We start from the raw sequence: 13,012 nt of genomic DNA on the forward strand, positions 1-13,012 counted from the left end.
GGTTACCTTTCCCTGCCTGGTTCATGGCCCCTGTTTCTCGGCCACACTGGCCCTTGTTGTTGACCCCAAACGTCCAGACCTCTCCACTCTTAGTCAGGACACAGGTGTGGGCCTTCCCCATGGCTACCTGGGTTACAATGTGACCCTTCAGGTCTGACACCTGGCCTGGAAGGGGCACAAGAGAGACAGCAGAACACATTGCTACTGTACTGCTACTGTAAAAGACCTAGCCTAATCCCAACTCAATCATGCTACGTTCCACTTAACGGAGCAGAATTCAGACTGAATTTCCAGGCTATAAAAGACCATTATCAAACCAACAAGGCTTTTATAAAGCTGTCTTTGATAGCCACATTGTAATATGTCAGCCTAATATTTTTCCATTTGTGAACATTTGCACGAATGAACACTACCCAGACAAATCTCATCTTTCCCACTCAAGCGCATCAGCATCACCAACGCACATTAACAATTGTGAACATTTGCACTAACCAACGCAACCCAAAATAAACCTGTTCCCGTCTCTACCCCACTCACAGGTGCTGTCGCTGTAGATGGCGTCCTTGCCGAACATGTAGAGCTCTCCATCTTTGGTGACTATGCCGCTGCTGCCGTTGTTGCAGGCTGTGTTTACCGCCGTCTTGGTCTCCAGCTTCATCATCTTCTTGGGCTTGTAGGGCTTCGGTTGGCGCCGGCTTTTGGCTGGAGAGTAGACCGTAGAGATAAAACAGATGTCTCCATGCAAAAGACAACACTGGTGAAGTGGTAGATAACTATGTGATAGTTGGAATTTATTCTGAATACTGTGCTTATCTCATTGAAGACTGTCATCCTTACCAAAAGACACACAATGTTATTTTTCTTGTTGTGTGTGTGTGTGTGAAAGCAATGTCTGTTCTCATCCATGTGTGTTCTCGTCTGTGTAGGTGTCAAATATAATTTTTAAAAATGTATTTGTCCCATAACCGAATACAAGGGGTGTTGACTTCCCCGTGAAATGCTTGCTTACGAGCCCTTACCAACAAAACAAATAGTAACACAAGAGGAATAAAATATACCAGGATGGTGCTGTGTACGGGGACTTTTATTAACCTTTATTTTAACAGGGTGTCATGTTGAGCCCAAGCCTCTTTTTCAAATGAACCCTGCTCAATACAAACACACAACTACTAAAAGACTCAATTACAAAACATGATCATAAAAAAATTAATCTTCCACTAACATCCCCACTAATGTTTTAAAATCCCTAAAGGCCAACAGGCATTCAAGCCTGACCCTCCCAGCAACACTTTCCACATTTGTGGAAGATAAAAACCAAAAGCAGCTCTAAAGCCACCCTTGGAACCTCTTGCACTATCCAATATTGTGCTCTTGTCGATTGTTTTGAACCTTCACGAGTGTTTGTGCAGGAGAGCTTTGTAAATAAACCAAGCTACCTTTTGAAACAATACACAAATGGTGAGTTCTACAATTAGCACCAGTAATTAATCAAAGGGCACAATGGAAAACAGCATCTAGAGGTTTTGTGTGGAAGCTTCTGTGGCCTATTGAGTACCAGATCAATGTGTAGGGGTAAGAGGTATTTGTGGTAGATATGCACATGAAGGCAGGGTAAAGTGACTTGCCATCAGGATATATAATAATACGAGTAAAATAAAGAACAGAGCATCACCTTATAATGAGAGTAAAAGTGTGTTTGTACACTACCGGTCAAAAGTTTTAGAACACCTACTCATTCAAGGGTTTTTCTAGATTTGTACTATTTTTAACATTGTAGAATAAGTTAAGACATCAAAACTATGAAACAACACATATGGACACATGTAGTAACATAAAGTGTTAAACAAATCAAAATATATTTGAGATTTGAGATTACTCACCCAATTTATTGTGGGAAGCTTGTGAAATGTTTGACCCAAGTTAAACAATGTCAGAAATAGTTTTTTTTTTAAACTAAATTGAAATGTGTTTGGCTAAGGTGAATGTAAACTTCCGACTTCAACTGAACATTATCAAGCATCACACACATATTATCCAGATACTGACTGTTAGCACTTGGTGGTCTATAGCAGCTTCCCACCAGGGAATGGGCTTCCTACGATTGCACACTGCCTTAGTGCTAACAGTGTAACTCTGGTTTATAGGCTGATGATTACTGCTTACAGTAGCTGTAGGATAAGCAGATGTATTCGGTGCAATTAGGGGAACATAAACTAAATCACTTACATTGTTTGCCAATGCCCCTAAGATCATGTACATTTGATGCAGCATTATGATGACTCACTGTCACAACGGTAGGAATTGAACTGAGCTGGTCTTGGATCATTTACCAGTCATTGTTTCAACGCAGCCTTGAAATGGGTGGAGAATCCAGGAGCAAAGATGATTTGGATGGACTCCGTCATTCCTGTAGAGTATCTTCTGTCTCCAGAAGTTATCAATAAAAGTGACTCCAGCAGAGGTTCAGTATTATTTTAGCCAGATGTGTAATGCCAGTAGTCTGCTGAATCTTTCACACCCGCGGCCCAACAATTAGTCTTTTTTTTTTTTTTTGAGTCGTAAGTTCTTAGTGTTGTGGACACAGAGGAACTTGAAGGCCTTCTAACCCTAACACCACAACAGCTCCATTGATGTGGATGGGGGAGTGATCTCTCCTTTCTTCTGCATTCCACCATCAGCTCCTTGGGCTTACTGGCGTTGAGGGAGAGGTTGTTGTCCTGGCACCACACTGCTAGGTCTCCGACCTCCCCCTGTAGACCGTCTCATCGCCGTCAGTGATTATGTCTAGCAGCGTTGTGTCGTCAGCAAACTTGGAGTCACGCGTGACCATGCACCGAGCTTTATTCTGTAAATAGCATTCTTACGTAGTTATTTCTCCTCTTGTCCAGATGGGAAACAGCAGTGTGAGGTGCAATTGAGATTGTGTCATTAGGGCCTCCCGGGTGGCGCAGTGGTTAAGGGCGCTGTACTGCAGCACCAGCTGTGCCACCAGAGACTCTGGGTTCACGCCCAGGCTCTGTCGCAGCCGGCCGCGACCGGGAGGTCCGTTTGGCCGGTAGGGATGCTCATCACGCACCAGCGACTCCTGTGGCGGGCCGGGCGCAGTGCACGGTAACCAAGGTTGTCAGGTGCACGGTGTTTCCTCCGACACATTGGTGCGGCTAGCTTCCGGGTTGGATGTGCGCTGTGTTAAGAAGCAGTGCGGCTTGGTTGGGTACCTTAGTCTCTCAACCTTCGTCTCTCCCGAGCCCGTACGGGAATTGTAGCGATTAGACAAGATAGTAGCTACTAAAAACAATTGGATAATTGGGGAGAAAAAAGGGGTAAAAAAAGCAGAAATGTGTCATTTGTGGATCTGTTGTGGCGGTATTAAATTGGAGTGGGTCCAGTGTGTTTGGGAAGATGGTGTTGATTTGTGTCATGTCCAGCATGTACAGATGTGAGCGCTACAGGGTGATGGTCATTTAGACTTAGAGTTATTGTGAAACAGGAGATATTGAAAATGTCAGTGAAGACACTCACCAGCTGGTCTGCCAATGCTTTCGAGAACGTGCCCTGGTATTCCTTCTGGCCCAGTGGCATTGCGAGCGTTAACCTGTGTAAAAGTTGTACTCACGGAGAGCGGGGCCATTTGGAAAAGGGGCTTTCATGCAAGACTCAGTGTTTTCTGGCACTTCGCTCGTTTGGGAGTTCTCCAATACTGGGCATCTCACGACTGGATTTTCCCTTTGTAATCCGATAGGACCTGCAAGCCCTGCGTCAGAGCCGGTGTAATTAGATTCCACTATACTCCAATATTGTACTTTAGCATGTTTGATGTCTCGGAGGTCGGAGTGGGCTTTCTTCCATGTCCCGTTTCTTGTAAGCAGTAGCTCTAGCCTTTGGCCCAGCGCGGATATTGCCTGTAATCCATGGTTTTTGGTTTGGATATGTTTGTATAGTCACTGTAGGGACGACGTTGTCTATGCACTTGTTAATGAAGCCTGTGACTGGTAAAGTGTTAAACTCCTCAATGCTATTGGGTGAGTTCTGGAACATATCAAATCAAATGTATTTATATAGCCGTTTTTACATCAGCTGATATCTCAATGTGCTGTACAGAAACCCAGACTAAAACCCCAAACAGCAAGCAATGCAGGTGTAGAAGCATGGTGGCTAGGAAAAACTCCATAGAAAGGCCAAAACCTAGGAAGAAACCTAGAGGAACCAGGCTATGAGGGGTGGCCAGTCCTCTTCTGGCTGTGCCGGGTGGAGATTATAACAGAACATGGCCAAGATGTTCAAATGTTCATAAATGACCAGTTTGTACTAGCAAAACAGTATTGTAGCCCTGCGTCTGCTACATTGGACCACTTCTGTATTGAGTGCATCACTGGTACATCATGTTTGAGCTTTTGTTTGTGAACAGGAAAAAGGAGAATAGCATTGTGACAGATTTGCTGAAAGGAGGGCCTTGTATGAGTTTCTGTGGGGAGAATAAAAGTGGTCAAGAGTTTTAGTACCCCTAGTGGCTCAGGAGACATGTTGGTAAAAGTGAGGTACAACGGTTTTAAGTCTTCCAGCTTTAAAGTCTCCACCCACCAGAAACATTGCCTCTGGTTGTGTGTTTTTTTTATGGCCCTATATAGTTTGTTGAGTGCCTTAGCAGTGTAGGTTCTATGAGGGATTTAGACATTCGTGAAAATTACGGATGACAACTCTTGGTAGATTATGCAGTTTACCTAGAGGTATTCTTTATCAGGTGAGCAAAAGCTTAAGATTTTTCACAACGGAAGCATCGCACTAGTTGTTGTTTATGAAGAGGCACACACAACCCCCTTTGGACTTGCCCGAGGCCACCTTTGTCAATTCATGCCGCTGCATGGAGAAACCACTGAGTTCTACGTATAGTCATCCATCCACATCTCTGCAAGACATACAATATTGTAGCTTTTCAAGTTTGTCTGATGGAAGAGCTTTGTTCGAGAGCCTCTTATCTTATTCTCGATTGACTGGACGTTTGCCAAAAGAACAGAGGGGAGTGCAAACTTATTTTCTCTTCGTCTCAGTAAAGATAAACATGAAAAAAAGTAACTCAATAGCCATATCCGTCGGCGCATCCATGCGTATTCTCGTCTGTGTAGGTGTGTTCTCATCCATACTTACTGGACTCTCCATCCTCTCCCTTGCTGGCAGAACCGGTGAAGAACACGCTGCCATCCTCGGCCACAAGCAGGGCGTGTGAGCCGTCATGGCCCACCGAGAACTGGATGATCTTAGGGGACTTGGTGACAGGCAGCTCGACCCATTTACCTGCCGACGGACCACCTTGCTTGATGCCGAGGCTCTGATACTTCCCTGTGTAGTAGATCTGAGAAGGGAGGGGCAGGGTGGAGAGGGAGGGGTAGAGAGAGAAAATATTTTTTTAAATGAAAGGTCGTGAAAAACTAACTTTAACGTGGTCTCACACCGGATGCTTCGGCTGAAAAGGAGTGTTCTGATTATCACAACATCAGTGAACCACAAAAGCTAATTGGCTCAAGTTGGCTAGCTTACTACTACCTCCAGACACAAATGAGAGAAAACCTCACTTGACCACTTTACTTGCTATAGCAGAGCTGCTTAGACTGTTTAAGTTGTTTAGACCAGTGAGTGACTGTTTCCAGAGAGAATGTACGAACACATCCCACCTGCGAAGACACACACACACAAGATACACGCATCAAAGCACGCCTCCAAGTCTCAAATCGTCTTTTCAGTTGCATTTCTTAATGACAAGGAGGAAAACTGAGGCAAAAATCAGCCAATTCAGCCCAAATCACCTTAACACTCGTGGGAATTGGCCTATTTGGATAGGGCTAAATTTAAATGTTTCTTACAGGAAAGAAATGAAGAGCATATGCACAACCATTGTATCAATTGAAAGGGAACAGTTTGGAGCTAATGGGAACATTATTAGACCAAAGTTGGACATAACAGTTCACAAGACAATCCAAATGTGACCCTGCTGATTTTTTCATCTCCTGTACTTTTCACATATTTGTTGATAAAGAAACCAGAAAACACTCTGGATACATTCAGTAACATGATAAGACTACTCCTGGAAAATGTGGTGTCGGTGCAAGTGGCCACAAACCTCACTAAAGTGTGCATAATTCCCTAAGCAATTTTACTGCACTTATGACTCAAAGAAGAGTCTTCAACTATAAGGTACTTTGAGCTATAAGGTACTTTCTATCACAGCCAATAAACTAACAGTTTTAAAGTCACCATTGGCCTCATGGTGAAATCCATGAGCGGTTTCCTTTCTCTCTGGACGCCTGTATCTTTGTAGTGACTGGGTATACTGATACAAGTGTAACTAATAACTTCCCCATGCTCAAAGAGATATTCTATGTCTACCAATAGGTGCCCTCCTTGGTGAGGCATTGGAAAACCTTATTGGTCTTTGTGTTTGAATCTGTGTTTGAAATTCCCTGCCCGACTCTGGGACCTTACAGATAACTGTGTTAAGCACTATTATTCCACATAGAGTGATTGCATGTACTTACGTGACTTTGTAGGCATATTTTTACTCCTGAACTTATTTGGGCTTGGGGTTGAATACTTATTGACTGAAGACTTTTCAGATTTACATTTGTCAATATTTCTAAAAACATAATTCCCCTTGACATTATGGGCCATTGTGTGTAGGCCAGTGACAAAATCTGAATTTAATCCATTTTAAATTCAGACTGAAACAAAAGGTAGAAAAAGTAAGGCACTGTACATATCCCAACCAGAAGCCATGGATTACAGGCAACATCCGCACTGAGCTAAAGGCTAGAGCTGCTGCTTTCAAGGAGCAGGACACTAATCCGGAGGCTTACAAGAAATCCCGCGACGCCCTCCGTTAAACCATCAAAAAATGCAAATCGGCAATACAGGACTAAGATCGAATCATACTACACCAGCTCAGACACTTTTCGGATGTGACAGGGCATGCAAACTATCACAGATTAAAAGGGAAACACAGCCGTGAGCTGAACAGTGACACGAGCATACCAGATGAGCTACACTGAACAATATAAATGCAGCATGTAAATTGTTGGTCCTGTGTGTCATGAGGTGAAATAAAACAGAAACATTCCATTCGCACAAAAAGCTTATTTCGCTTATGTTGGTGCACAAATGTTTTTACATCCCGGTTAGTGAGCATTTCTCATATTGCCAAGATAATCCATTCACCTGACAGGTGTGGCATATCAAGAAGCTGGTTAAAACAGCATGATCATTACACAGGTGCACCTTGTGGTGGGGACAAAAAAAGGCCACTCTAAAATGTGCAATTTTGTTACACAACACAATTCCACAGATGTCTCAAGTTGAGGGAGCGTGCAATTGGCATGCTGACTGCAGGAATTTTCACCAGACCTGTGGCCAGATAATTTAATATAATCTGCATGCTCGTCGTCTTCACCAGGGCCTTGACCTGACAGCAGTTCGGAGTCGTAGCCAACTTCAGTTGGAAAATTCTCACTTTAGATGGCAACTGGCAAACTGGAGAAGTGTGCTCTTCACAGATGAATCTCGGTTTCTACTGTAACGGGCAGATGGCAGACGTGTGCGTGAGCGGTTTACTGATGTCAACATCGTAAACAAAGTCTCCAATGGTGGTGGTGAGGTAACGTATGAGCAGGCATAAGCTACGGACAACAAACACAATTGCATTTTATCGACTGCAATTTGAATGCACAGAGATACCCGTGAAAAGATCCCGAGGCCCATTGTCGTGCCATTCATCCACTGCCATCACCTCATGTTTCAGCATGATAATACACAGCCATGTCGCAAGGATCTGTACACAATTCCTGGAAGTTGAAAATGTCCCAATTCTTCCATGGCCTGTATTACTCACCTACCCGGCAATATCCATCTACTTTGCACAGCCATTGAAGTGGGACAACATTCCACAGGCCACAATCAATAGCATAATCAACTCTATGTGAAGGAGATGTGTCACGCCGCATGGGGCAAATTGTGGTCACACCAGATACTGACTAGTTTTCGGCTCCACGCCCCTACCTTTTTTTTTTAAAGGTATCTGTGACCAACATATGCATATCTGTATTCCCAGTCATGTTAAATTGACTGACTTCCTTATATGAACTTTAACTCAGTAACATCTTAGAAATGGTTGCATGTAGCATTTATGTTTGCACTTTTACATTTTTGTCTTGCACTTGGCAAGTGTCCTGCACTGTTTAGAATAACTGTGTTTTGGGGGCTCTCGAGTGGCACAGCAGTTTAAGGCACAGTATCGCAGTACTAGAGGGGTCACTACAGACCCGGGTTCAATCCCAGGCTATATCACAACCGGACATGATCGGGAGGCCCATAGGGCGGCGCGCAATTGGCCCAGTGTCACCCGGGTAAGGGGAGGGTTTGGCCACGGGGGGGGGGGGGCTTTACTTAGCTCATCGCTCTAGCAATCTCCCTTGTTGCATTCATAGTGAAGTGTTCAGAAGAGAAATGTACTTTTTCTGAGCCAGAGCAATCCACACATCAACATCTTTGAAAATGTCAATAAACACAAAGCTCTAACGGAAATGCGAATAGTTTACTGTCATTCCAGGTGCTGAAGTTGGCTTGCTAGCTAGCAAGTGAGATTAACTTTACTCAGCCTGCATAGCAACCACTCGTGAACAGACGACTAGACGTTTTGCATAACATAATAAATGACTGGTCTCGTCTGTGGCAACATGACTAAAAGAATCAACAACCAGATTTTTTACCAGACTATTTCCTCTAGCAGAAGAATGAAATTGTGTGAATTTACTTATCAAAATAATGGTTTTAGTGAAATTTGAACTGAATGTCGAGCCATATGTCTGTGTGTTCGTTTAAGAAATTAGGCATAAGAGGCAGTGCACCAAAAACAATATAGCAACGGGTAACGCTTTGCAACGGAAAACTATTGGACAATTCCATGTTAGTCTATCCATGTTTGGCCTCCATTTCGTTCTTAGTATATACACTGGTGATCACGTGACTGAAGTAGATCAAATTTGTTAACTTCAAGCAGATGTGTTAGGGAGCGTTCAATAACAGATGGAGGTTAATGGACTTGTGTGAGGCAGAAGGAGGGTGTGTTTGTGTTTATAATGAGGAAGAACAGACCGGGCAGAGCCCTCGTGTTGCTGGTCACATCAGAATAGAATGACGATCGCCTGCTTCTAGAATTCAATCTTCTTTGCACCCACAGCAACGGTAACACACATGCATCTCAGTTTGTACAGTTCTGGTGTTCTTACCTTTCCTGAGGCAGTTTTCATCAAAGCAAATTCCCTGCCTGCTCCTAGCAATGCTGCCTCCTCGTCAAACCCTGTACCTTAAAAACACATTTTGATATGAGAAACAGACACAAATTCACACACCCAGAAATATATTACAGAAACTCACACATTGAGACCGGTGTATTGCAATCCCTGGAACGGAATGAATAGAAAAGTATGGTGGTTTGCGTTTATTCCATTCCAGACGTTACAATAAGACCATCCTCTGATTCAGTGACAACAGTTTCTACCTAAAAACACAAATGATTATGTCTAATGCCAATATTTGACAGAGTGAGATGGTGAAGTTTCCCTAGACACAGATCTTGGGTCAGTTTAGCATTTCCCCCGCTAATGGTTAAGGTTAGGATTAGGGGAAGGGAAGCTGACCATAGATCTGTACCTAGGGGAAACTGTACCAGAGCGCAGAGTCAGTAGGACTCACTGATGATGTGAAGGTCTTTCTCCAGGTCAAACAGAGAGATGCCGCAGGCATGGAGACACTTCCTGGCCAGTTTCAGCTGAAGCTCCTGCTGCAGTGCTGGGTCTGTACTGGTTGCGTAGATCCGCACCACAAACCCATCCTGAGGGAAACATGGCAATGGCTTATTTAGTTCCACATCAGACTGTTAAACAGCCACCACTAACATTGAGTGGCTGCTGCCAACACACTGTCATTGACACTGACCCAACTCCAGCCATTTTAATAATGGGAATTGATGGGAAATGATGTAAATATATCACTAGCCACTTTAAACAATGCTACCTTATATAATGTTACTTACCCTACATCATCGACTGCATCCGACTGCATCCTTATGTAACACATGTATCACTAGCCACTTTAACTATGCCACTTTGTTTACTTTGTCTACACACTCATCTCATATGTATATACTGTACTCGATACCATCTACTGTATGCTGCTCTGTACCATCACTCATTCATATACCCTTATGTACATGTTCCTTATCCCCTTACACTGTGTATAAGACAGTTTTGGAATTGTTAGTTAGATTACTTGTTGGTTATCACTGCATTGTCGGAACTAGAAGCACAAGCATTTCGCTACACTCGCATTAACATCTGCTAACCATGTGTATGTGGCAAATAAAATTTGATTTGATTTGATTTGATTTGAAATATACCAAGCATAAAGGATTCAAATATTTTTGAAGTCATACAGAAGCTTGGCCTCAATAAGTAGGGTTGCACAATTTCAGTAACTTTTTCTCAAAATGTCCAGGTTTTCCAAAAATCCTGGTTGGAAGATTCCTAGAATCAGGAGAGAATAAGCAGGAAATCCAGAGTCCATTCACCCAGGATTTCTGGAATACCTGAGAGTTTTAAGGAACATTACTGGAATTTTGAAAACCTAGTCTTGAGTTACACACACAAGAACACGCAAAGTCAGGTATTCCTGACATGCAAAGAGATTTAGATATGATGATTTTGATAACCATGCACTGTGTGTTTGTGCATGGAGACCTAGCTAGCTATGGCATCAGGCCACAACATACCAGTTGGTTTGGACCCTGGCTTAGGTTTGTGCAATATTGTATGTTTTGAGAGCAGTGCATGGCCGTTGCTATGGGGAGAGAAAAGTGTGTGCTTGAGATTATATTTCTATGATCTCTCTCCCACTCTCTGCTCTGATAGTGTTACAGGCTCATGTCTATCTCCATCATTGCGCTTCATTACTTATTCAAAATGATTTATGAAAAATGTTTTAAAATTATAATAGATAGATAGATAGATAGATAGATAGATAGATAGATAGATAGATAGATAGATAGATAGATAGATAGATAGATAGATAGATAGATAGATAGATAGATAGATAGATAGATAGATAGATAGATAGATAGATAGATAGATAGATAGATAGATAGATAGATAGATAGATAGATAGGAGACAGACACAAAATGTGGACACCCCTGCAAATTAAATTCAGCTATTTGAGCCACACCCGTTGCTGGCAGGTGTATAAAATCGAGCACACAGGCATGCAATCTCCATAGACAAACATTGTCAGTTGAATGGCCTTACTGAAGAGTTGCACCGTCCGTATGCTACCTTTCTAACAAGTCAGTTCCTCAAATGTTTACCATGCCAGCTCTAGCAGGGCAAACAATAAGTGCTGTTATTGTGAAGTGTAAATGTCTCGTAGCACCAAATGGTAGGCCACACAAGCTCACAGAACGGGACAACAGAGTGCTGAAGCACGTAAAAATAGTCTGTCCTCGGTTCCAAACTTCCTTGAAGCAACGTCAGCACAAGTGTTCGTCGGGAGCTTCATGAAATGGGTTTCCTTGGCCGAGCAGCCGCACACAAACCTAAATTCACCATAAGCAATGCCAAGTGTCGGCTGGAGAATTGGAAACGCATTCTCTGGAGTGATTAATCACGTTTTACCATCTGGCAGTCCGATGGACGAATCTGTGTTTGGTGGATGCCAAGGGAACGCTACCTGCCCCAATGATTAATGGCACCAGAGGGGATGGGTGCCATTTTACGAGCTTCTAACCAACTGTGCTATTTTGTACATAATGTTATTGTTACCGTTGTCATGACTTGCCATGTTGGGTGAGGATCATAGGCGCCAGATTTACTACCCATTATTACCAAAGAGAGAGACTTTGCAGTACGGTAACATCAAAAGGTTAAATAATTACACAATATTACTGTATTCCCAACAGTTGGAATGGTCTGTGTGTACTCAAAGAACAATCCTGTCGAATTTGTTAAATGTAACTAAGGAAAGTATTTCAACATAATTGTATGTCAATGTGTATATTTCCCAGTTGTCAGGCTCACATTCTAATGTTGGGGAACTTATGATTAAATATGAAACTATTTGTGAGAAGATGAAATGTGATGTTAGCCTTCTAAATGAAATAATTGTTTGGCTGAACGACGACACGGATAATGTAGAGCCGGCTGGCTTATCCGTGTATCAGCAAGGCAGAGCAGCTACATCTGTTAGGACAAGGGGTGGGGGTGTGTTTCTATTTGTCAATAACTGCTGGTGCGCAATATGTAATATTAAAAGAAGTCTCGAGTTATAGCTCGCCTGAGGTAGAATCCCTCATGATAAGCTGTAGACCACAATATCAACCAAGAGAGCTCCCATCTATATTATTCGTAGCTGTCTATTTACCACCACAAAACCGATGTTGGCACTAAGACCGCACTCAACAAGCTGTAAAAGGCCATAAGCAAACAAGAAAATGCTCATCCAGAAGCTGCACTCCTAGTGGCCGGGGACTTCAATGCAGCCAAACTTAAATCCGTTACACCTCATTTCTACCAGCAAGACACATGTGCAACCAGAGCGGCAAAAAAAACAACTCTATACCACCTTTACTTCACACTCAGAGATGCATACAATCTCCCTCCATTTGGCAACTCGGACTATAATTATATCCTCCTCATTCCTGCTTGCAAGCAAAAAACTAAAACAGGTAGAAAACAGAGAATCGCTCAATATGGAAGTGGTCAGCTGACATGGATGACAGGACTAGCTGCCCAGTGACGTGAGCCTACCAGACAAGCTAAATGCCTTTTATGCTCGCTTCGAGGCAAACAACACTTCAGCATGCAAGAGAGCACAAGCTGTTCCGGACGACTGTGTGATCATGCTCTCCATAGCCGATGTGAGTGACACCTTTAAACAGCTCAACATTCACAAAGCAGTGGGGCCAGATGGATTACCAGG

The 13,012-nt window shown here is 43.0% G+C and overlaps 1 protein-coding gene across 3 annotated transcripts in view; it reads right to left on the reverse strand.

Annotated features, from left to right (window-relative positions):
* LOC124041573 (E3 ubiquitin-protein ligase MYCBP2-like) overlaps positions 1–13,012 on the reverse strand; it is a 233,183-nt gene that overhangs the window by 157,485 nt on the left and 62,686 nt on the right. For all 3 annotated transcript variants that reach the window (XM_046359324.1, XM_046359315.1, XM_046359308.1), the window contains exons 10-14: positions 9,739–9,877; positions 9,273–9,349; positions 5,146–5,350; positions 538–702; positions 7–165 (exon numbers count right to left, since the gene is read on the reverse strand). In XM_046359324.1, the coding sequence (XP_046215280.1) occupies positions 7–165; positions 538–702; positions 5,146–5,350; positions 9,273–9,349; positions 9,739–9,877 (745 nt within the window). The remainder of the gene's footprint in view (positions 1–6; positions 166–537; positions 703–5,145; positions 5,351–9,272; positions 9,350–9,738; positions 9,878–13,012) is intronic.

Source organism: Oncorhynchus gorbuscha, linkage group LG01 (genome assembly GCF_021184085.1).
Source record: "Oncorhynchus gorbuscha isolate QuinsamMale2020 ecotype Even-year linkage group LG01, OgorEven_v1.0, whole genome shotgun sequence".
Lineage (NCBI taxonomy): Eukaryota > Metazoa > Chordata > Actinopteri > Salmoniformes > Salmonidae > Oncorhynchus > Oncorhynchus gorbuscha.